Source organism: Crinia signifera, chromosome 8 (assembly GCF_055691185.1).
Source record: "Crinia signifera chromosome 8, ASM5569118v1, whole genome shotgun sequence".
NCBI lineage: Eukaryota > Metazoa > Chordata > Amphibia > Anura > Myobatrachidae > Crinia > Crinia signifera.
In genome coordinates, this window is record NC_139224.1 from 18,248,650 (window position 1) to 18,274,359 (window position 25,710).

General features: G+C 50.8%; 1 protein-coding gene across 1 annotated transcript in view; it reads left to right on the plus strand.

The window, feature by feature from the left end:
• USP4 (ubiquitin specific peptidase 4) overlaps positions 1-13,307 on the plus strand; it is a 30,618-nt gene extending 17,311 nt beyond the window's left edge. The window contains exons 20-22 of the mRNA XM_083155871.1: positions 12,329-12,432; positions 12,508-12,596; positions 12,997-13,307. Of these exons, the coding sequence (XP_083011997.1) occupies positions 12,329-12,432; positions 12,508-12,596; positions 12,997-13,149 (346 nt within the window). The 3' untranslated portion in view covers positions 13,150-13,307. The remainder of the gene's footprint in view (positions 1-12,328; positions 12,433-12,507; positions 12,597-12,996) is intronic.
• Positions 13,308-25,710: the final 12,403 nt, after the last annotated feature.

Below are 25,710 nucleotides of genomic sequence, written 5' to 3' on the forward strand. Positions count from 1 at the left end.
GTCACCAGCGGGGAGCTGTGAGGTGGGGGGGAATGGGCACCTATGTAACATGTGCCGGCTATGTCACCAGCGGGGAGCTGTGAGGTGGGGGGGAATGGGCACCTATGTAACGCATGCCGGCTATGTCACCAGCGGGGAAGCTGTGAGGTGGGGGGGGAATGGGCACCTATGTAACGTGTGCCGGCTATGTCTCCAGCGGGGAGCTGTGAGGTGGAGGGGAATGGGCACCTATGTAACGCGTGCCGGCTATGTCACCAGCGGGGAGCTATGAGGTGGGGGGGGGAATGGGCACCTATGTAACGTGTGCCGGCTATGTCACCAGCGGGGAGCTGTGAGGTGGGGGGGAATGGGCACCTATGTAATTTGTGCCGGCTATGTCACCAGTGGGGAGAGCTGGGAGGGGGCAGGGGATTTCCCTGTGACGGGAATGGGCACCTATGTAATGTGTGCCGGCTAGGTCACCAGCGGGGAGCTATGAGGTGGGGGGGGAATGGGCACCTATGTAACGTGTGCCGGCTAGGTCACCAGCGGGGAGCTGTGAGGTGGGGGGGAATGGGCACCTATGTAACGTGTGCCGGCTATGTCACCAGCGGGGAGCTGTGAGGTGGGGGGGAATGGGCACCTATGTAATTTGTGCCGGCTGTGTCACCAGCGTGGAGCTGTGAGGTGGGGGGGAATGGGCACCTATGTAATTTGTGCCGGCTATGTCACCAGCGGGGAGTTGTGAGGTGGGGGGGAATGGGCACCTATGTAACGTGTGCCGGCTATGTCACCAGCGGGGGGGAATGGGCACCTATGTAATTTGTGCCGGCTATGTCACCAGTGGGGAGAGCTGGGAGGGGGCAGGGGATTTCCCTGTGACGGGAATGGGCACCTATGTAACGTGTACCGGCTAGGTCACCAGCTGACTCAGCTGAATATTGTTACTTGTGCTGAGGCAGCAGCTGTCCAGGAGCCATTGTGTGTCTGTTGCTTATTAGTCAGATGTGTGCAGCTCCTGTAATTCCTATGCTGTGTATTTATCCTTCAGGGCAGGTCAGGGTAGTGGAGTGGGAGAGAGCATTCCAGCACTAGAAAGGTTAAACTACTTCCTGCCTCTCAGACAGCCAGGCTCCTCTACCCCGCCTCCAGGCCAGGAAGCTCAGTTTTCTTTGGTGCTGGCAGGAGCCAACATGCACCTTACCGAGGGAGTGCACTAAGCAGCCTGACTTCATTTTTTATTTTATTCTTATTTCTCTTTCAATGGTCCTGGTGACACAGCTCAACACTGGGATGTAGGAGGGTCCGAAGGAGCCAGGCACCTATCCTAAAGTTTTAGAGGGTAGGCTCCTCCCCTACTGCATCCCTGGACTCTTCAGTTCGTGTTAGGTGCCCACTGGAGTGGGTGCTATTCTAAAGGGCTGCAGGAGCAGCCGAAGAATTAGAGTAGTTAGGGGATTTTTATTGTTTTATTAACTTTCACCCTAGCTAGGTAGGCACAGTGTGAGGATTTTCATAGTGAATCCTCACACTGCTAGCGCAGCAGGAGCTGACAGAAGCGTGTCCTGTCAGCTCACTGTGCACAGGGGAGACACTGTCTGGTCTCCCTGTGCAGCGCTTATAGCCTTTTCTAAAAGGCTGCCTGGGCTCCGGAGTACCCTGAAACCGGCTCCACATTTAGGTGGGGATCATGGGGGACAGGCGCTCCGTGATGGCGGCGGCCATTTTATGCGGAGCTTACACGCTGAGCTCCTAGATGAGAGGACAGCAGCGTTGTGACAGGCATGTTCCAAGTGATCCCCAGTTGAGGGGGAGACACTGGAACTAGGAAATCCTACCTAAGGAGCGGCTGGCTGGGGGTGGTTGGCGCCAAAAGGTCACGGACCCCGCAGCAGCAGAGACCTGTGGTCTCTTCCTTCACTCTGACTTTGGCGCCTTTCAGAACGCTTGCAGCGGAGCTGAGCTGGCTTACTGATCCTGGCAGAGTGACTTGGATTTCCTGGGCATCGCTTCCCCGCAGTTGAAACCAACAGACAGATAAGTGACTGGGTGCATTGCCTCTGTATAAACGCTTGTACATTGTTTGCACTGTGTATACTGATAGATATACATTTATCACTTGCATCATGTCTGAGCATCAGGCTGTGGTTTTGGGGGAGGGAGCCCTCAGTGCACTGAGCGCGTGCAATGTTTGCACACAAAAGTTTGTCCCTGAGCAGATGGCCAAGGGGGGCTTATGTATTACTTGCGCTGATGTGAGACCCATGGGCAGTGAACCCCATAGGGCAGAGCAGATGGAACCTGCGTGGGCCAGGGCCCTAGGCAGGTCAGTAAACGCTTTGGTGCAGCTTTTGGACAGGCAGAGTGATGGGCTGGTAGAATCACAGAGACCTATGCCATTATCTCAGCAGTCGTCCGGCTCCTTGCCTCTTACCCAGGCAGATCCTGCACTGATTCAGGTGATGCAGGATACTGCAAAAGGGATCAACAGGTTCAGTGAAATGCTGGACAAAATGGATGATGTGGCAGGGACCCCTAGAAGGTCTTATGCTTTAACTACTGTGGTAGATGAAGAGGAAGGAGAGTATACTGACATCCCCTGGGATCAGGGTGATGATTTGGAAGAGAACTCTGCTGCTGGTATAGAGGATCTCATTGTAGCTGTGAAGCAGGCTTTAAAGCTGTCTGTGGAGGATAAGACTCCTGTTAAAGGTATTTTTAAGCGACAGCGGAAGGAGGCTGTTACTTTTCCTTCAGATGAGGGGTTACAGGAATTGTTAGAAGGGGCTTGGAAAACTCCTGATAAGAGGCTTCAGATGCCTAAGCGATTCCTTAGTCTGTACCCCATGCCAGAGTCTCATGCGGAGCTCTGGCAAAAGGTCCCAGTTGTGGACGCTTCAGTGGCACGTTTGTCCAAGGCTACTGTATTGCCAGTACAGGGCGGTGCAGCTTTTAAAGATTCTGTGGATAAAAAGCTGGAGGGAAACCTCAAAGCTATCTTTGAAGGGGTGGGGTTTACCTTACGGCCCCTTATTGCTTCAGCCTGGGTCTCTAAGGCCATGATAGAGTGGGCTGGTGAATTATGCACCATGCTGCAGGCTGACCCTGGAGCATTACTGCTTGCAGAAAAGATTAAGGCAGCGGCAGAATATGCAGTGGAAGCAGAGGAGGAAGCTATTAAAATGGCAACCAGAGTGTCCACAGTCTCTATTAATGCCAGGAGAGTGCTTTGGCTTAAAGCCTGGGAAGCAGACAATGAGTCCAAGAAGGCTCTGGAAACATTAGCCTTCAAAGGAAAGGTACTCTTTGGTACCGAATTAGAGGAGATTATAAAACAGGCCACGGGCGGCAAAAGTACATTCCTGCCGGCCTCCTCAGCAAAGCAGACGTCCAGATTTTCTGCTTTTAAGCCGTCCTTTCGGCCCTCCCCTAGAGGTGGTGCGTCCTTTCGAGGACAGTCTTTCAGGGGAAGGTTTCAGTCCTCTAGAGGCAAGACACAAAAGTCAAAATTTGGCTCTTTTCACAAGAAGCCTGCCACAAAAGGAGAGGATAAACCCTCTGCATGACTGTCAGGGGCTTCGCCCGACAGTGACAAAAGTGGGGGGGCGTCTCACACTCTTCAGGGACGCTTGGGCTTCTCTAGGCCAGGATGCCTGGGTGTTAGATATTATAACACAGGGTTACAAAATCCCTTGCAGAGGGCCGCCTCCGAAGAGGTTCATCCCCACATCCTTACCAAAGGAGGCACGGCTGCGTACAGCTCTTGTGAGAGCAGCTCACTCCCTTTTGGAAAAATGGGTGGTTACACCAGTCCCCAGGGCAGAGTGGAAGAAAGGCTTTTACTCCACGCTGTTCCTGGTGCCCAAACCAGACGGGTCTTTCAGACCAATACTAAATTTGAAATCCCTAAATGTTCATTTATGGGTAGACCATTTCAAAATGGAGTCCCTACGGTCAGTACTCCTGAGTCTGGACCAGGGAGAATTTTTGGCGTCCATGGATGTCCAGGACGCATATTTGCACGTTCCTATACACCCGGAGCATCAGACCTTGTTGAGGTTTGCCATAGGAGACCTGCATTTACAATTCCGGGCGTTACCCTTTGGGCTAGCAACCGCGCCAAGGGTATTCACAAAGATAATGTCAGTAATGGCGGCGGTGCTCAGGCTCAGGGGAATCACAGTAATACCCTATTTGGACGATCTCCTGTTCAAAGCAGAGTCAGCAGCCATGCTGCAGAGTCACTTGGCAGAGGCCATCAGTTTTTTGCAGGCTCACGGCTGGATTTTAAATTTGCAAAAATCTCAGTTGGTACCGTCACAAAGGCTCCAGTTCTTGGGAGTCATACTGGACACCCATCTTCATCGGGTATTCCTCCCGGAGGTAAAGGCCAGGGATCTGGTCACCCTAGTCCAGGAGATTCTCAGGGCTCAGAGCATTTCAGTATGGAGGTGCCTCAAGCTCCTGGGGAAGATGGTGGCGTCATTCGAGACGCTTCAATTTGCCAGGTTCCACTCTCGGAGGTTCCAATGGAACATTTTGTCAGCCTGGTCAGGAAACACTTTGACCATGAAATCCGAGATGATAGTGCTGTCTTCGGACACCCGAGAATCCTTGAAATGGTGGACAGAAGTAGATTCCCTTCAGTGGGGTCGGTCATTACAGACCTGGGACTGGTTGATAGTAACTACCGACGCCAGTCTCAGGGGCTGGGGGGCAATAGTCCTGGATCTCAGGCTACAGGGCCTGTGGACGGCAGAGGAATCAGCGTTACCAATCAACATCTTGGAGCTGAGAGCTGTCTGGAAAGTGATTTCCTTGGCGGGAGACAGGTTACAGAACCTCCCTTTGAGGATTCAGACCGACAATGCCACAGCTGTGGCGTATCTGAATCACCAGGGAGGTACACGCAGCAGATTGGCCATGTGGGAGGTATCCAGAATCTTCCTATGGGCGGAACAGAATGTTCCAGCTGTATCGGCTATATTCATCCCAGGAATAGAGAATATAGAAGCCGACTTCCTGAGCAGGGAAGAGCTCAAGGAAGGGGAATGGAGCTTACACCCTCAGGTGTTTCAACAAATCACTTCGATGTGGGGAACTCCGGATGTGGACCTGATGGCATCCAGGATCAACCGTCAAGTGCCCAGGTTCTATGCCAGAACAAGGGATCCACTAGCGGAGGCAGTGGATGCCATGACTATTCACTGGCAGGGAGATCTCCTTTATGCATTCCCACCAGTACCAATGTTACCGAGACTTCTGAAGAAAATACAGGGGCAGAAGGTTCCAGTGATCTTAGTGGCCCCAGATTGGCCAAGGAGATCCTGGTACTCGAGGCTTCAGAGGTTGTCTGTGGACTCATGGCGTCTACCTCTGAGACCAGACCTTCTAAGACAAGGCCCATTCAATCACCTGGATTCAGATCGATTGATTTTGACGGCCTGGCTATTGAAACCACCATTTTGAAAAGAAAAGGGTTTTCTGAGGCAGTAGTACAGACGATGATAAAAGCCAGAAAAGCTGTATCTTCGGCAAATTATTATAGAGTCTGGAAGACTTACATTCGATGGTGTGAGAGAAGAAAGGCTCATACATCTCATTTTAAGCTATCAAGAATGATGGAATTTTTACAAGATGGTTTTTCATCGGGCCTAAGCCTTCAGTCACTGAAGGTACAGATTTCGGCCTTGTCCATCTATTTCCAGAAAAAGATAGCCATTTTGCCGGAAATTCAAACCTTTTTACAAGGAGTATCCAGGTTGAAACCTCCATACAAGCAACCAGTAGCACCTTGGGATCTATCACTGGTTTTGGAATGCCTTCAAAAGGCACCTTTTGAACCTTTAAGGTCGGCTGACTTTAAGTTTCTCACGTGGAAGCTAGTGTTTTTGTTAGCAGTAGCATCTGCTAAAAGAGTTTCAGAATTGGGAGCTTTGTCATGTAAATCTCCCTTCTTAATTTTTCATGATGACAGGGCTGTTTTAAGAACAGTGCCTCAGTTTTTACCGAAGGTGGTATCTACCTTCCATTTAAATCAGGAGATAGTTCTACCTGTGTTTCAACCCCCAGAGGGTTCTAAGAAAAGGGACAAGTTGAGAACTTTGGATGTTGTGCGTGCCTTACGCATATATGTGGACAGAGTGAAGAGTGTCAGGAAGACTGACACATTGTTGGTATTGTACGACGTACACAAAATTGGTTGGCCTGCATCTAAGCAGACTATTGCTAGGTGGTTGCGGTCTGTGATAGCCTTTGCATACACCAAAGTGGGTAGACCAGTACCGGCCAAAATAAATGCGCATACCACCAGGTCAGTTGCCACCTCTTGGGCGGTTCGACATGGGGCCACAGCTGAGCAGGTTTGCAGAGCTGCCACTTGGTCATCTGTTCACACATTTGCCAAATTCTATAGATTCCATGAGTTCGCGTCGGAGGACGCATCATTCGGGCGAGCAGTGCTGAGAGCTGCAGACCTGAGCGTACCCTCCCAAAGGACCGGCTCTGGAACGTCCCAGTGTTGAGCTGTGTCACCAGGACCATTGAAAGAGAAAAAGGGATTTTTGTAAGAACTTACCGTTCGAATCCCTTTCTCTGATATGGTCCTGGTGACACAGCGATCCCTCCCTTACGCTCAGTAAGTATGCCAGAAGTTTCATGATGTTCATGTTAAAATGGTTAAAAGTTAACAGTTTTCTGTTATAAAATGTGCATATAATATGTGCAGGCGTTTGTACTGAGTTATGTATTCCAGTGGCTTTGAAAGATTGAACTGAAGAGTCCAGGGATGCAGTAGGGGAGGAGCCTACCCTCTAAAACTTTAGGATAGGTGCCTGGCTCCTTCGGACCCTCCTACATCCCAGTGTTGAGCTGTGTCACCAGGACCATATCAGAGAAAGGGATTCGAACGGTAAGTTCTTACAAAAATCCCTTTTTTTTACACTGACTAGGAGTCAGTGACAGGGCAGCAGCATTGGAGGTCTATTAGACACCAACGCTGCTGCTCCATCACCCGGGCCCGGATACTGCAGCACCACGCACCGGTGTGTGACTGCAGCCGGTTCCAGGCACTCGGAAGACCGTAGCCAGGCACCGGGACACTGATTAAGGTTATGCGCTCCCCTGCCGGGAGCACACAATGGGACATTAGCAGCCAGGCTGCGCTAGCAAGCGGACGGCTGATCCGCCACCTGCTCCTGCTGGACCACCCGGGATGAAGGTGTGTGGGCAGCAGCGCCGGTAGCAGGTCTGCCCGAAGCGCACCGGATCCCCGCCATTTTACTGGCACTGCATGAGGTCACTTCCCTGGGGGCAATTTGCTAAGCAGGGAGAGAGGGCTCCCCTCACACAGCCCCTCCCCCGGGGACAGTAAGCGACAAATCCTCATGCTGATTCCCGCTACTGATCCTGCCTGCCTGTCTGCTGCACGTGTGGAGGGACATGGAGAGCTCGCAGTCACTCGGGGTTCCACTCCTTCACTGCCAGGACACTTGGGCCAGTCCTCCCTGTACCTCTCCTCCAAGGACACAGGTTACAGATTTTATGCTCCAGTCAGCCATAGCTCCTTAAGGAGCGGCGTGCCATCCCCCCCCCCCCCCCAACCTCCTCTCAGGAACCTGCTTGGGCAACTTCGCTTACTCAGATGATGGCGCAGCCATCCTCATCCCTGGCTGGGTTGCCCCCCCTCCACCAGCATTGGAGCCACCGTGGGTGGGTTCATTATCTGCATCCGTCCAGGGTCTCCAGAAATCCTTGCAGGGTAGGCCTGATAAGTGCAGGTCTACGGTCAGGGAACCCTCTTCATTCCAATCCCTCCTTCAGCATGACACTGATACGGAGTGGGAGGATGAGCAGGATGATGAGGAAGGGGAACTTGTAAGTGACGTGGAGGACGCCTTGACATGCATTGAATGCATGCGGTTAAAGAGGCCTTGAATCTACAGGACCCATCCGAACCGCCCAGATCCTCCGGTCTTACTCTTAAATGTCCTAAGTGGACCCTGACCATATTTCTCAAGTCTAAGGACTTGGAAGATACCATCTAAGAGGCCAGGGATATACCCCATAGAAAGTTTACACTACCTAGAAGGTTCGCCTTCCTTTACCCCCTCCAGGAAGGTAGAGTCCGCTGGGAAATGTCTCCCAGAGTAGACACACATGTCGCTAAGCTTATGCGATCCTTTACGCTCCCCATCCTGACTGCGTCCCTCAAAGAACCAGCAGATCAGACGTTGGAGAACTTCCTAAAACTCATTTATACCACTTCAGTGGTTAGGCCTGGCCTGGCATCTGACTGGGTAGCTAAGGCCATGGTGGCCACTTCGGCTGTGGCAGCATGTTGGTCCCTGTAGCTATGCTCCTGGAAGGCGGACCCTGACTCTAAGAAAACCCTAGAAGCACTTCCATTTGAGGGTTCCCTTTTATTCGGGTCCGAACTAGATAAAACCGTGGCTACGGTGGCTTCTTCCAAGGCGGCTTTCCTGCCGTCCACCCCTACTCCACGTCCCCGTGTTGCCTTCCAGTCCTTTAGTTTCCAGGACAGAGGTAGGGGACATTCTGTTTCAACAACCCAGCCCGCCAAGGGAAAGCGTCCCTGGGCCAGCAGGCGACCTGACTCTAAGTATGACGGGGCGGCAGTCCACCTGGGGAATCGCCTGCTGCAGTATTCAGACGTCTGGCTGGAATCCACAACAGATGCGTGTTCGGGACATGGTCTCTCGAGGCTACTCCCTAACCTTTCGACGTTGTCCACCATTCTTTCCCACAAGTTCTCCAAGGGACTTGGAAAAGGGTTCTAGAACAAGCCGTCCAGAAGCTCCTGCTGTCTGGCTTCATAGCTCCAGTCTCTTTGGCTCAACGAAGCTCGAGATTCTACGTCAGCCTCTTCCTGTTCCGAAAGCCCAACGGGTCATACGTCCCATTCTCCACTTAAAACAGCTCAACAAGTTTGTTCTGAATGGAGACATTGCAATCCATAGTCCTGGCCTTACATCCAGGGGACTACATGGTGTCCCTGGACGTCCAGGATGCGTACCTGCATATCTTCATCAGGCCAGAACATCAGTTTCTGCGGTTTGCACTACAGGACCGTCATTTTCAATTTCAGGCTCTACCTTTCAGCCTGTCTACCGCCCCTCTGGTGTTTACAAAGGTCATGGTCATGATGGGCAGCAGACTTTGCAACCAGGGTATCCGGGCACTGCCTGGCACAATTGGCAGACGTTCTCAAAGTTCATCTGACACAGTGGTGACAATCTTAGAACATCACGGCTGGATCAGAAATTGGAACAAGTCATCCATGTTTTCCACACAGTCTATGATCCATCTGGAAGCCCTGTTGGATACACAGTACATCAAAGGATCTTCCTGCCAGAGGAACACCACCAAATGCTACAGTCCCCCGTCCGACGTCTCCTCTCCCTCAGACGGGTGTCCATTCTCTCACATGAGGGTCCTAGGTTCGATGGTATCGACCTTCGACTTGATGGAATATGCCCAATTCCATTCCCGTCCTCTGCAGTGATAGATCCTCAAAAAGTGGTTGGGATCCTATGCCACTATCCGGTCACAGCTAATAACCTTGTCGCCGGCTGTACGTCTCTCCCTCTCCTGGCTTCTAGACCAGAACCTCCAGGCAGGGAGACCATTTTGGATCAGCCGCCTCCTCCCCTCCCCGAACAGAGCAACCAGCAGACCAGGCAACACCACAGACTGCTACTAATAAGGGGTGAGATAATCCTAGAGCCCCGCTCTACAACACTGCCAACTAACCTTTGTTTATCTGGGGTCCGTCTACATCCACTCCCAAATGCGTGTTATCCCACATGCTAATTGACTTCCGGCTCAGCGTCATATTTCTGCTTACTCACTAAACAGCTGTTTTTGGATTCCTAAAACTACTAACAAATTATTAATATCATCTGGATATCAGCATCTGTTATGTGCTTACTTACTAACTGGCTTTAACCATTCTTGTTGCTTATTAACAGAGGAGCACCCCAAATATACGTCCAGCCCTAGTTCTATCTTAGAACCAGTCATTTTAAGATATACATTTAGTATATACCCCCTTTTTATTTCTATATTTTCTTTTCTTTTTATGTATTGTATCTTGTGTATTATATGATATATATTTTAATATAAAATTCTTACTGTTTGAGCAGTGTGTCCGATTCATTCATTTTTCTGCACAGCAGTCTTTTATTTGGAGTATTTTCAAATTTAAACATTTAGTCAGCAGCGCAATTTACACCATTTTTCTCCTTTTTCATTTTGGATTCACCATGGATGCCAACCTTCTCTGGTGGGGGGCAGTATCTTGCCAGAGATCGTTCCAGGGTCTTTGGAACGCTCAGGAAACCCGACTTTCAATCAATGTCCTTGAACTGAGGGCAGTGTTCAGGGGTCGCCCTGTGCAGGTCCAGTCGGACAATGCAACAACGGTGGTTTATGTCAACCACCAGGACGGCACTCGTAATCCAGCTGTCATGGCAGAGACATCCTGCATTTTCCAGAGGGCAGAGTAGAAGTTCCCTGCAATCTTTATCCCTGGAGTGCTCAATTGGGAAGCAGACTTCCTCTGCCGTCAGCGAATTGGCCCTCCATGCAGAATTTTTCCAGATGCTGGTCCGACGTTGGGGCAGAGTTGAGGTGGACTTGATGGCATCACGCCACAAGGTCACCCTATATGGGTCCAGGTCTTGAGACCCAGGGGCCTGCATGGTACACGCCCTGTCAGCCCCGTGGCCCTTTGTGCTAATGCTGATTTTGCTCCTCCTGAGAGTGACACCATTGATCCTGGTGGCTCCCAATTGGCCCAGACGGATCTGGTTCTCTGTCAGTGGCCCCTCTGATCCCTCTGCCTCTACGTCCAGACCTGCTCTCTCAGGGACTGTCTACATCCAGACTTGCAGCGTCGGGTGGCTGTTGAGACCTCCCTGTGAAGAGCCAAAGGCTTTAACTTAAGGGTAACCTCAATTAGGCTCAGGGCCTGCAAACCTCCTTTGGCTGGCGCTTACTGTTGCATCTGGCATGCTTACTTTTCCTGGTGTCGTACTCACCATTTCAATCCCAGGACTTACCACTTAGCGTTCCCGGATGTCCGGACGTTCATGCAGGGCGTTCTGCATATCCAACCTCCCTTTTTTCCCTTTGGTTGCCCCGTGTCATCTTTCCCTGGTGCTCGCAGCTCTTCAAGCCCCACCGTTTGAGCCCTTAAGGTCGGTGGACCTTTGTTGGGTCACCTGGAAGACCGTTTTCCTATTGGCGATTTGCTTCGGCTAGGAGGGTGTCTCACCTGTCCACCCTGTCCGGTTAGTCACCTTTCCTAATCTTCCATCCTGACAGGGCGGCTCTTCGAACCGTTCCTTCTCACCTTCCCAAGGTGGTGTCCAGGTTTCATGTCAACCAGAAGATCGTGGTCTTTGATTTGGTCCGTGCACTACAGATCTGTGCGCGCCGCACTAAGACTCTGGAAATCTGACTCTTTGTGCTCTACGGGTTTCAAAAGAAAGAATTGCCCGCTGGATTCCCTCTGTCGTCCGGCTGGCTTACTTGGACGTCTCCATCCCGGTTCTGGGGGGGGGGGGGGGTTCTTGGGGGTCTGGGCTCATTCCACTAAGTCTGTGGGCGCATCTTGGGCGGTGCAACAGCTGAGCAAATTTGTGAGGCGGCGACTTGGTCGTCCACCAATACCTTCTTGCGCTTTTACGCATTTGATACATTTGCCTCCCAGGACTCGACTTTTGGCCAAAGTGTGCTTGCTGCGGCACAGACGCGTCTCCGCCCTTAGGTGGCTGCTTTAGGACGTCCGAGCATTAAGCCTGTGGCCCCTGACCTGTCCCGAAGAATAAAATGAGATTTAAGTGTTACCTATTAAATCTTTCTTTGAGGATGTCAGGGGCCACAGGGGTCCCTCCCTGCCACGCCTGCTTTAGTTATGATTAACGCTTATGTTAAAAATTTTGTTTACATAGTTCCCTGTTGCGTGTATTAATGTGTTCAGAATGTGTTTCTGTGCGGTGTTTCTCTTCCTTCTCTCTTGTCTCCTGCTTGGCTTGTTAAAAAAATGAGCTTCATGTCCTGGAGGCGGGGTAGAGGAGGGGAGGAGTCTGGTCTGCCTAGGAGGCAGGAAGAAGTTTAACCTTTCTGGTGCTGGAATGCTCTATCCCCTACTCCACTACCCAGCGTTAGCCCTATGGCGTGATGTGTCCCGAAGAAAGATTTAACAGGTAAGTCGTAAATCTCATTATCCACACGTGTGGCTCCTGTAATTATTATACTGTGTGCGTATACGCAAGCGTGTGTGCCAGATACACAGGGTGCTGTAACTTTGTTCCTTCCTCTCCAGAAACCTCAAAATGTCAGAGTTTGTCTGCGACCCGACGGCAGATCCCTACGTCTATGACCTTGTGGCGGTTTCCAATCACTATGGCGGGATGGGAGGCGGACACTGTAAGTGCGAGACACGATCGTCTGTGTACTCCTACCCCATATGCACTGTGTGACGTCATTGTGTTGTCCCCACAGATACAGCATATGCAAAGAACCAGGACACGGGGCAGTGGTATTACTTTGATGACAGCAGCGTTTCTCCAGCGTCTGAGGATCAGATTGTGGTCAGTGGGCCTTTTCCTTCTGTTATACGGCCACATTGTCTTACACCCGAAATAAGATGTCTGTGTGTTCCTATGTTGGCAGCCATTGTACGCCCCATAATTCCCCTGCTCTGGTGATGTCACTGGTAGGCCATAACACATTCTGCCCTGGGAGGAGCCCTAGCAGCTGTTTGAGGAGGGTCTCTGTGTGAGGTGGGTCTCTGTGACCTCCTCCTTTCCAGTAGACACCAGTCCTACAGGGTGAGTGGATACCTCATTCTCAGGCCACTTGGTGCTGGTTGTGGTGTATCATTGGTGGCCTCATTACCCTTGGTACAGGGCTGGGCGGGTTCATGTTAGAGTAATGTTATGGTAATGCTGGCTCTGCACCCCTATAAGTAACTTCTGTCTCCTCTTCCAGACAAAGGCAGCTTACGTCCTCTTCTACCAGCGGCAGGACAGTGGTAAATCTGTCGCCCCATCACCCGCTGCGTCGCTCAGCTCTCCCCCAGCAGAGGAGGATCATGGGGAACAGGTCAGACAGAAAGACTCGGACTTAATGGACACCAACTAATGCCGTCTTTCTGCCATGTACATAACCACATACAGCGGAAACTACTGAGGCCTCATTACAGATCATACACCACCCATAGGGAACTGTCCAGTTATAGAGCTATTGCTAATATATAGTTTGCTACACTCTGTTTATGCTCAACACGGAGTATTTCATTATCCCTGGCTCCAAATATTCTTTTCTCCATGTTTAATCTGAAGAAATGATGAACACCAGCAGCCTTTCAAAAGTCTATTTTTAATACAAGTACTTGTAGCACTTAGTCAGAAGTGTTCGCCGGCTCCTTGGGGGCTGCCTGGGATTCCTCCGCCGGCTCCCTGAGATTCCACCACCGGCTCCTTGGGGGCTGCCTGGGATCCCTCCGCCGGCTCCATGGGGGCTGCCTGGGATCCCTCCGCCGGCTGCCTGAGATTCCACCACCGGCTCCATGGGGGCTGCCTGGGATTCCATCACCGGCTCCATGGGGGCTGCCTGGGATCCCTCCGCCGGCTGCCTGGGATTCCATCACCAGCTCCATGGGGGCTGCCTGGGATCCCTCCGCCGGTCCTTGGGATTTCACCACCGATTTCTGGGGGCTGCTTGGGATCCCTCCGCTGGCTCCCTGAGATCTCTCCGCCGGCTCCCTGGGATTCCACCACCAGCAGTTCCCTGGGGGCTGCCTGGGATCCCTCCATCGGCTGCCTGGGATCCCTCCGTCAGCTCCCTGGGGACTGCCTGGGCTCCCTCCGCCCGCCCACTGGGTGCATCCTATTTGGAGCGCACGAGGCAGTAAATAGTCCACTATGCTGCATCCCTGTAGGAATCAGGGTCTTCTTTCCTCCTCTACTTTGGGTGGGTCTTATTTATTGCTCTTTGTATTACCCAGACTCCAGCACTGTACAATGTAGAGGATGCCGGGTGTAATGCAGCCGTCCGCACTCCTGAATGCTCGGTGTGATCACTACCGCTGCTCTGCCACAAGGGAGCAGTAATGAAACATGAAGCAGAATGTGCTGTGGACAACTGGGAGAAAAAGGGTTAATTAAAAGTCATACTGAAAGTTCATACGTGCAGTAATGTCAGAGAATGTGTCTGTAGCGTGTGCTGTTCTCACTCACAGACGGTGTAAATTATATCACTCGCATGTGTGCGCCAGTCCATGCACTGTGACCTTGCTGATGATACTGGTTTCTAAAGAATTGGCCGGATGCACATAGGCTGCCCATGGTGTTTGTAAGAGAGCTGGCTGGTAACCGCGTCCACGTTGTGTTGTATTACAGGAATACCAGCGCTGGGGATACGGTCGGTCGGTCGACAGTCATTAGGTCGACATGGGGTTTTTCACAGTTTTTTGAGCTGATGTGTGCCGACAGGTGGTATTTCATGCCCTACCATCCACTAGGGTGTGGTGGGAGAATAAGTGTGCCGAGCGTAGCGAGCCATGCTGTGTACTTTAACCTGTGTCCATGTCGACTGTGTTCCCTTTCGGGTAAAAAAAAAAAAACCATGGTCGACCTAATGACCTTGTCCCATGTCGACCTAGTGATTGTCGACCGCCTTTAGGTCAACCATTTCATACCCCCAGCGTTGTACACACTGATGGGGCGGGCTTCTATGCTTGTGTAATAAGTGCATGATTGTGTGCTGTATTGGTGTTACTGTTGTCACTTGCAGCACAGCATCAGGCAAGAGCCTAGTTACTGTTACTCCCCGCCTGTGTCGCACTGGCCAAGCCTAGTTACAATTACTCCCTGCCTCTTCCACGCTGGCCGAGAGCCTAGTTACTGTTACTCCCAGCCTAGACAGCACTGGCCGAGCCTAGATACTGTTACTCCCTGCCTCTTCCACACTGGCCGAGATCCTAGTTACTGTTACTCCCAGCCTAGACAGCACTGGCCGAGCCTAGATACTGTTACCCCCACCACCTGTGCCGCACTGGCCGTGCCTAGTTACTGTTACTTCCCACCTAGGCCGCGCTGGCCGAGAGCCTGGTTACTGTTACTCCCTGCCTGTGTCGCACTGGCCAAGCCTAGTTACAATTACTCCCTGCCTCTTCCACACAGGCCGAGAGCATAGTTACTGTTACTCCCAGCCTAGCCAGCACTGGCCGAGCCTAGATGCTGTTACTCAATGCCTCTTCCACACTGGCCGAGAGCCTAGTTACTGTTACTCCCAGCCTAGACAGCACTGGCCGAGCCTAGTTACTGTTACTCCCAGCCTAGACAGCACTGGCCGAGCCTAGATACGGTTACCCCCCACCACCTGTGCCGCACTGGCCGTGCCTAGTTACTGTTACTTCCCACCTAGGCCGCGCTGGCCGAGAGCCTGGTTACTGTTACTCCCTGCCTCTTCCGCACTGGCTGAGAGACAGTTACTGTTGCTCCCAGTCTAGACAGCACTGGCTGAGCCTAGATACTGTTACTCCCCACCTGTGCCGTGCTGGCCGTGCCTAGTTACTGTTACTTCCCGCCTAGGCCGTGTTGGCCTAGTTAAGCCCTGTACACATGCATTGATTTTTCCCGATTTTCAATTCAATTTTGCTTATAGAAGCAAAATCGAATCCTAAACTAAATCGAATGGTTTTTGTGTCACTTTTGATCTACATTCGATTCGATGCGCGCTCCTGTTTTCACAAAATCTAACAGAAAAATCTACTGTGCAGCCAAGGAAATATCGAATTTGATCTAGTAAATCGAATGTGTACAATGTACCATGAATGTATATCGAATGCAAAAGTACAGATCTAATGCCAAATTGAATGGAAAGATCTAATTCCAGATCTAATAGAAAATTTAATCTAACATTGAATCAAAAGCAAATCAATGTGTGTGTACAGGGCTTAACAATTACTCCCCGCCTAGGCCGCGCTGGCTGAGAGACTAGTTACAATTACTCCCCACCTGGGCCACGCTGGCCAAAAGCCTAGTTACTGTTACTCTCCACCTGGGCCATGCTGCCCGAGAGCCTAGTTACTGTTACTCCCTGCCTAGACCATGCTGGCCGAGCCTAGTTACTGTTACTACCTGCCTAGACGGCACTGGCTGAGCCTAGTTACCCTTACTCCCTGTCTGGGCCCTGCTAACCGAGCCTTGTTACTGTTACTACCCGTCTAGGCCGCACTGGTCGAGAGCCTTGTTACTGTTACTCTGTGCCTAGGCCACACTGGTCGAGAGCCTTTTAGCCTAGTTACTGTTACTCCGCTCCTAGGCTGCGCTGGCCCGAGGCGTGTGGTATGGGGTTCCAACAGTCGGAATCCTGACAGTCATTAGCCTGATGTCGGGATCCCAACTGCCTGGACTCAGACAGCATGGCGAGCGCAAAGAAGCCCCTGGCAGGCTCTCTGCACTCGCGCCTAGGCCGCACTGGCTTAGACTAGATCCTGTTACTCCCCATTTGGGCTCTGCTGGCCGAGAGCCTATTTACTGTTACTCCTCGCCTAGGCCTCGATGGAAGCGAGTAGTTGCTGGCTCCATCTGAGTGTGCCAAATGGGGCGAGTCTGTGTTCTGCCACTCCCTTTGTGTGGCAGGCCGGGTGAGTGTACAGTCATTCCGGCTGCTCCCTGTTCTGTACCACGGCCAGATGCAGGCTGGTGCTTGTTGTGACATGGCTGGCTGTCCTGTGTTCTGCACAGCATTGTCTTGTTACAATATTGTAGAGCAGTCACAGGAGTGCAGGACCCTGACGGTGCAGTGTGTCAGCATTACAGGACTGTGCAGGATTCTGACGGTGCAGTGTATCCGGGTGTATGAGGAATAGATACGTGTGCAGTATGTCGGCATTATAGGCCTTTGCTGGACAGTGCAGTGTGGCCAGGTTTAAGGAATAGATGCGTGTGCAGTGTGTGTCGGCATTACAGGACTGTTCAGGATGCTGACGGTGCAGTGTGTCCTGGTGTATGTGGAATAGATACTTGTGCAGTGTGTTTGCAATGTAGGCCATTGCTGGACAGTGCAGGTGTAAGGAATAGATACATGTGCAGTGTGTCAGCATTACAGGACTGCAGGAGTCTGAGGGTGCAGTGTGTATGTGGAATAGATACTTGTGCAGTGTGTCGGCAATGTAGGCCATTGCTAGACAGTGTAGGTGTCAGGAAGAGATATGTGGGCAGTGTGTCGGCATTACAGGACTGTGCAGGATGCTGACGGTGTAGTGTGTATGTGGAATAGATAATTGTGCAGTGTGTCGGCAATGTAGGCCATTGCTGGACAGTTTAAGGTGTCAGGAAGAGATGTGTGTGCCGGCATTACAGGACTGTGCAGGATGCTGACGGTGTGGGTGTGTTAAGGTGTATAAGGAATTGTCCCCTGTACTGTGAATATCCTCCTTGGCATTGTGACAACAGTGTTGCAATGCAGGAAAGCCCCAGCAGTGCCTTGCGGTGACTCAGCTGGTGCTGGGTAGACGACATGCACCACCTTCTCCAGTACAGGAGGCTGCAGAGAACAAACCCTGGAGAGGAGACAAAAAGCAGAACTGTGTGTCCCCCTCTTGTCCTGTGTCACGATGCTTGCACTGGGATAGGGCAGCACCAGCAGAAGGCTCTGTCTGCCCGGGCACCCTGTAGTGGGGTTTTGTGTATGTAACAGACATTCTACTACTGGATGTGATGTGAAGGTTCTGCAGGCACAATACAGCCACTCACTGTGCACCAGCCTACATTTAATATTTTTATTAACGATATTGGGATGGGGTTACTCAGCAATGTATCCATCTTTGCAGACGATACAAAACTGAGCAGAGGTATTAAATCATCAGAAGATGTCACCACGCTTCAAAACGATCTTGACAATCTAGGTGAGTGGGCAAAAAAGTGGAAGATGAGGTTCAATGTGATCAAATGCAAGGTCATGCACCTCGGGAGCCATAACCAGTTTTCCAGACATAATTCAGTACTCGAAAAGGATCTAAGAGTCCAAATTGACAACAAACTGAAGTGTAGTGCTCAATGTAATATAGCAACAAAAAAGGGGCAACAAAATTCTCGCATGTATTAAAAGGGGCATGGAAACTAGGGACTCAAAAGTAATTAGGCCACTGTACAAATCATTGGTTAGACCGCACCTCGAATACGGAGTACAGTTCTGGGCCCCGCACTATAAAAATGACATCATAGAATTAGAAAAAATCCAAAGAAGAGCAACAAAGCCATTAGGGGAATGGAGACTTTAAGCTACGAGGAAAGATTAAGCAACCTGGGACAATTTCTACTAGAGAAGAGACGTTTAAGGGGGGACATGCTCAACATGTATAAATATATTAGGGGCCAATATAAGGAACCGTCAAACACCCTTTTTTCTGCTAGAAAGGAATCTAGGACGCGAGGGCACGAGTTTCGATTAGAAGAAAAAAGATTTTGTTCATCTACAAGAAAAAAATGATTGTACTTATGTATTAGCAGGGCGCCCATTACGTAGTTTGTGTAGTGGTGTATTGAGAATACCTATACACCACTATGCTGGCTACGCAAACTACGTAACTTGTGCAAACTACGTAATGTACGTAGTTGGAGCTGTGCTAATACATAATGGTTCATATCCCCTCTATCCACGTCATAACCCCAGTGTCCACATGGGCGTGGAGTTAATTTTAAAAAGTGTGGCGAGCCCGAAGCGTGGCGAGCTCTGCGAGGGGACGCGTATGTATGTATCTCCGCCCAGCCACTGCTCAAGCCCCGCCGCCTGCCCTTCATCCTGCCGACAACGCCGGTCAAGCCCGGCCGCCTGCCTTAAGTACACCCGCCGGTCAAGCCCTCCCGCCTGCCCTTCATCCTGCCGACAAAGCCGGTCAAGCCCGGCCGCCTGCCTTAAGTACATCCGCCGGTCAGGCCCCGCCGCCTGCCCTAAGTAAGTGCACATATTAGCTGACAACGTAGCCCAAGGTACATTGTCAGCGTAGCCTAGCCGGGCGCCCTGCTAATACATAAGTACCAAATTTCTTTACAGTCAGAGCAGTCAAACTTTGGAACTCTTCCTGGAGAAGTAGTGACGGCCGACAATAAATACGTTTAAAATAAGGTTGGATAAACATTTATTGGTTAAAAACATCCATGGGTACAAATAAGTAACATAATATGTCTTTAAAATATCAGAATATACTATACAACAAGGGATAAACTATTCTAAACATAGGTTGAACTAGATTCAGCCTCACCTACTATGTAACCTATGTACAACTTCCTGTGCCAGGGGTGCACTCACCATCGCTCACCCAGCTAGTAATTCTAGTCACCATACAGCTGGAGGGTCATAGCTTGGCCATGCCTGCACTAGGCAATATTGGGCGCAGAAAGGGCTTTCTGGCATCAGTTCATTGCAGGGAGACCTTGTGCACTATGAACCATGCGTGTTCCCAATAACCACATGGGCCTGAATCTGCCTGAGTACTGACCCTTCTGCCCCTGGGCTCCTCCTCCTGTCCCCAGGAAGTGAAAGTACTACTGTTAGAGAAGAGGTCACCCCATCATCTCTACACCTCTCCCCCCCCAGCACCTCTCCCTCCACCCCTCTATCACCGCTCCATTTCTCTGTCCCTTATGACTGTTGCAAGGCTCTATTATCACACCTCCCTGTCATCCTCTGTCCCCCTCTCACTTCTCCACCCCACCTCTCCGTCCCTACCCCTGCATTTCTCCATCCCTACACTTCTCTCCACCATAACCACTGCACCTTTCTAGATGAGGTCTCACCAGTGTCTTGTACTGTGGTATAATTACATTGCCATCCCTAGTGTCCATGCCCCTTCTTATACACGCTTAGTATCCTGTTGGCGGCACCATGACACTGACCACTGCCCCCAGGTTGTTTTCAGAATAGTTATTTTTTCAGTTTTGATTTACCCTTATCCCCCCCCCCCCCATTCAGATTGTGAGTAGCTCACTAGTTTTGTCCCCCAAGATGCATAACCTCATTGAAGCTGATTTTCCATTTTTCCATCCACTTCTGTAGTTTATGTAAATCCCTCTGTAGTGTGGAGACCTCCTTGTCCGTTCTAATCACCCTGCACAGTTCTGTCATCCGCATAGATGGATACTATGCTTAGTATTCTACATCATGAATGAATATGTTTAATAGAAATGACCCTAGCACCGATCCCTGTGGTATGCCCCTTAGGACAGGTATCCAACCTGAAAATGCCCCATTTACCACCACTTCCTGTTCTCTATCTAGCAGCCAGTTTCTGACCCAGCTACAAATTTTTACCCCAAGATCCAAATTCTCAATTTTGTTGACCGACCTCTCATGTGGCACCAAGTCCAGGTAGATCACGTCTACAGCATACCCCGCATCCAGGTTCTCGCTGACCTCCTCGTAATAACGGATTTGGTTTGGCAAGAACGAGTTTTACAAACCCATACTGGTTTCTACTGATTATACAATGCCCCTCTGTGACCGGACGCCTGCCCTTAAGTTCTGGCTACGCCCTTCGGGTCCACAGATAGCGGTTCCTGGTCTCACGGGACCTGCCCAATAGGGGATTCCAGACCTCTGCTTCGGTAGCAGGCAGAGCGGAGACGCTGGATGCTATGCCCAGAACAGCCGAAGAACGGAACTATTGCAATAATTCTGTTGGTCGCAAGATGAAGCAGTCGTCTTGGGCAAAGGATGGTTTATTGCCAATAGATCTGAAAGAGGTACAGTATACAGATAATGTTACAGCATTCAGATCAGGTAGAGATGTACAAAAACCAGGCAGACTTGGTGCATTTTTATCCAAAATACAACACACATCACCACAGGGGGTAATTCCACCCTGTTCTCCCCACCCACTCAGCATTGGGCAGGAGGTGTACATGCCTGGGACATTTACATTCACATATCAATTGGAACATTTCCCTGTCATAAATAGATCCAGATTACATGTTAAAGGGTTCACTCCAATTTCCTTAGAATATTTACTAATTGGACAGGAAAGCATGGATTTGTTGACACATGACATATACAAGTTTCCGTATCAACACCTTTTACACAGGGCTTCAAACGCAGAGCCTACTCCCTGCTGTGTATTGGCCACTCACAGACCTTCTGACAGCTATTTAGCATCTAATTTCTTCATCACCATGATTTGCTAAATTCCTTCCTCCAGAAAGGTACAAAGTGCACTGTAAGTGTAGAATGCATTCCTCAATATTCAATACAATATACACAATATAGGGTGCAGTCCTAGCTCAGTGCTAAACATATATTTCATAAATACATATACTTTGTGCCCAGCATCTGGCTTCATCTCACACTGCAGCAGGGGTCCTGTCCCAGCTCAGTGCTGCTCATACAGTATAAAACATGTCAAGTGCCCTTGTTCTGAATAATGGCAAAGTACGGAGAGGTAACCCCTTCAGTGCTGCAGCCGCCATTTAACCCTGTGTGCCGGGCTCTCCGGCCACCCTCTCTAAATAATTCCGGATACCATCCCTTAAAATTCCCTCAAATAATTTCCTCACAATTGTTGTTAGGATCCCAGGTCTAATCTCTAGTGCAGATCCAGATCAAGGGGGATCTGCTATGATGGCTGTCACAGGGGAGCAGTGCCACGGATCCGCTGTGCTGCTGTTGGAGGAGGGCTCGTTCAGGGAGGTGGTCCTGTGGTACTAACACCCCCCCCCCCCTTAATCTGGCTCTGCACAGTGGATTATTTACTAAAATGGCAGTTCTATTGAAGATGTGATGTTGCTAAAATCTGATTGGTTGTCCGTAGCAATATCCAATCTTCAAAAGAACTCCTATCTCATTGAAAAAATCCCACAGCATGCAAAATGGCGGCCTGCACGTAGTGTCCTGGTGCTATCACTGCCCAATCCTACAGCAAAATGGTGGCCTGCACGTAGTGTCCTGGAGCTATACAGCAAAATGGCGGCCTGCACGAAGCGTCCTGGTGCTATCACTGCCCAATCCTATAGCAAAATGGCAGCCTTCACGAAGCGTCCTGGTGCTATCACTGCCCAATCCTACTGAAAAATGGTGGCCTGCACGTAGTGTTCTGGTGGTATCACTGCCCAATCCAACAGCAAAATGGCAGCCTGCATATAGTGCCCTGGTGCTATCATTACCCAATCCTACTGCAAACTGGCGGCCTGCACATAGTGTCCTGGTGCTATCACTACTCAATCCTACTGCAAAATGGTGACCTGCACGTAGTGTCCTGGTGCTATACAGCAAAATGGCGGCCTGCACGAAGTGTCCTGGTGCTATCACTGCCCAATCCTACAGCAAAATGGTGACCTGCATGTAGTGTCCTGGTGCTATCACTGCCCAATCCTACTGCAAAATGGCGGCCTGCACATCGTGTCCTGGTGCTATCACTGCCCAATCCTACGGCAAAATGGTGGCCTGCATGAAGTGTCCTGGTGCTATCGCTGCCCAATCCTACTGCAAAATGGCGACCTGCACGTTGTGTCCTGGTGCTATCTCTTCTCAATCCTACAGCAAAATGGCGACCTGCACATAGTGTCCTGGTGCTATCACTGCCCAATCCTACAGCAAAATAGCGGCCTGCACATAGTGTCCTGGTGCTTTCACTGCTCAATCCTACTGCAAAATGGCGACCTGTATGAAGTGTCCTAGGGCTATCACTGCCCAATCCTAGAGCAAAATGGCAGCCTGCATGAAGTGTCCTGGTGCTATCTCTTCTCAATCCTACAGCAAGATGGCGGCCTGCTTGTAGTGTCTTGGTGCTATCCCTGCCCGATCCTACAGCAAAATGGCGGCCTGCATGAAGTGTCCTGGTGCTATCACTGCCCAATCCTACTGCAAAATGGCGGCCTGCACATCGTGTCCTGGTGCTATCACTGCCCAATCCTACGGCAAAATGGTGGCCTGCATGAAGTGTCCTGGTGCTATCTCTTCTCAATTCTACAGCAAGATGGCGACCTGCACGTAGTGTCTTGGTGCTATCACTGCCCGATCCTACAGCAAAATGGCGGCCTGCATGAAGTGTCCTGGTGCTATCGCTGCCCAATCCTACTGCAAAATGGCGACCTGCACGTTGTGTCCTGGAGCTATACAGCAAAATGGCGGCCTGCACGAAGCGTCCTGGTGCTATCACTGCCCAATCCTATAGCAAAATGGCAGCCTGCACGAAGCGTCCTGGTGCTATCACTGCCCAATCCTACTGAAAAATGGTGGCCTGCACGTAGTGTTCTGGTGGTATCACTGCCCAATCCAACAGCAAAATGGCAGCCTGCATATAGTGCCCTGGTGCTATCATTACCCAATCCTACTGCAAACTGGCGGCCTGCACATAGTGTCCTGGTGCTATCACTACTCAATCCTACTGCAAAATGGCGACCTGCACAACGTGTCCTGGTGCTATCACTACTCAATCCTACTGCAAAATGGCGACCTGCACAACGTGTCCTGGTGCTATCACTACTCAATCCTACTGCAAAATGGTGACCTGCACGTAGTGTCCTGGTGCTATACAGCAAAATGGCGGCCTGCACAAAGTGTCCTGGTGCTATCACTGCCCAATCCTACAGCAAAATGGTGACCTGCATGTAGTGTCCTGGTGCTATCTCCATACCGCCCAACATGACCCTCTCCAGGAGGGACAGAATGCTTTGTTTCTGGTGCTATCACTGCCCAATCCTACTGCAAAATGGTGGCCTGCACATCGTGTCTTGGTGCTATCACTGCCCAATCCTACTGCAAAATGGCGGCCTGCACATCGTGTCCTGGTGCTATCACTGCCCAATCCTACGGCAAAATGGTGGCCTGCATGAAGTGTCCTGGTGCTATCTCTTCTCAATCCTACAGCAAGATGGCGGCCTGCACGTAGTGTCTTGGTGCTATCACTGCCCGATCCTACAGCAAAATGGCGGCCTGCATGAAGTGTCCTGGTGCTATCGCTGCCCAATCCTACTGCAAAATGGCGACCTGTATGAAGTGTCCTAGGGCTATCACTGCCCAATCCTAGAGCAAAATGGCAGCCTGCATGAAGTGTCCTGGTGCTATCTCTTCTCAATCCTACAGCAAGATGGCGGCCTGCTTGTAGTGTCTTGGTGCTATCCCTGCCCGATCCTACAGCAAAATGGCGGCCTGCATGAAGTGTCCTGGTGCTATCTCTTCTCAATCCTACAGCAAGATGGCGACCTGCACGTAGTGTCTTGGTGCTATCACTGCCCGATCCTACAGAAAAATGGCGGCCTGCATGAAGTGTCCTGGTGCTATCTCTGCTCGATCCTACAGCAAAATGGCGGCCTGCATGAAGTGTCCTGGTGCTATCTCTGCTCAATCCTACAGCAAAATGGCGGCCTGCACATCGTGTCCTGGTGCTATCACTGCCCGATCCTACAGCAAAATGGCGGCCTGCACAACGTGTCTTGGTGCAATCACTGCCCAATCCTACTGCAAAATGGTGGCCTGCACATCGTGTCCTGGTGCTATCACTGCCCAATCCTACTGCAAAATGGTGGCCTGCACATCGTGTCCTGATGCTATCACTGCCCAATCCTACTGCAAAATGGCGGCCTGCATGAAGTGTCCTGGTGCTATCTCTGCTCAATCCTACAGCAAAATGGCGACCTGCACGTAGTGTCTTGGTGCTATCACTGCCCAATCCTACAGCAAAATGGCGACCTGCACGTAGTGTCTTGGTGCTATCACTGCCCGATCCTACAGCAAAATGGCGGCCTGCACCACGTGTCCTGGTGCTTTCACTGCTCAATCCTACTGCAAAATGGCGACCTGTATGAAGTGTCCTAGGGCTATCACTGCCCGATCCTACAGCAAAATGGCAGCCTGCATAAAGTGTCCTGGTGCTATCTCTTCTCAATCCTACAGCAAGATGGCGGCCTGCACGTAGTGTCTTGGTGCAATCACTGCCCAATCCTACAGCAAAATGGCGGCCTGCACAAAGTGTCCTGGTGCCAGGGCCGGACTGGGACCAGAAATCAGCCCTGGCATTTTGAGCACACCTGTAGTAGGTGGGACCCTTGTGCGGCGAAGCAGGGGCATGGCCTCATGGAAAGGAGGTGTGGCATCACCAAAAGGTGGCATTACACATTATGGAACATGTCGTTATGCCCATTACACATTATGGAACACATCGTTATTCCCATTACACATTGCCGCACACTGTATTGCCCATTACATATTATGACACACAAGTAATGCCCATATTATGCCCCCAGTAATGTCCCCAAGTAGTGCACCTTAAACATTGCCCACATAACAGCCCCTCCAGTAATATTAATATTAACAGCCCCCTGTCCTCTTATTACAATTTCTAAACCCCTCCCCTCAGTAATAAATACAGCCAGCCCCCACTCCCCCAATAGTAAATACAGCGCCCACTCCCCCCCCCCCCCAATAGTAAATACAGCGCCCACTCCCTCCAGTAGTAAATACAGCGCCCACTCCCTCCAGTAGTAAATACAGCGCCCACTCCCCCCCCCCCATAGTAAATACAGCGCCCACTCCCTCCAGTAGTAAATACAGCACCCACTCACCCAGTAGTAAATACAGCGCCCACTCCCCCAGTAGTAAACACAACCCCTAATCCCCTCAGTAATAAAAACAGCCAGCCCTCACTCCCCCCAATAGTAAATACAGCACCCAGGCCCCACTCCCTCCAGTAGTAAATACGGC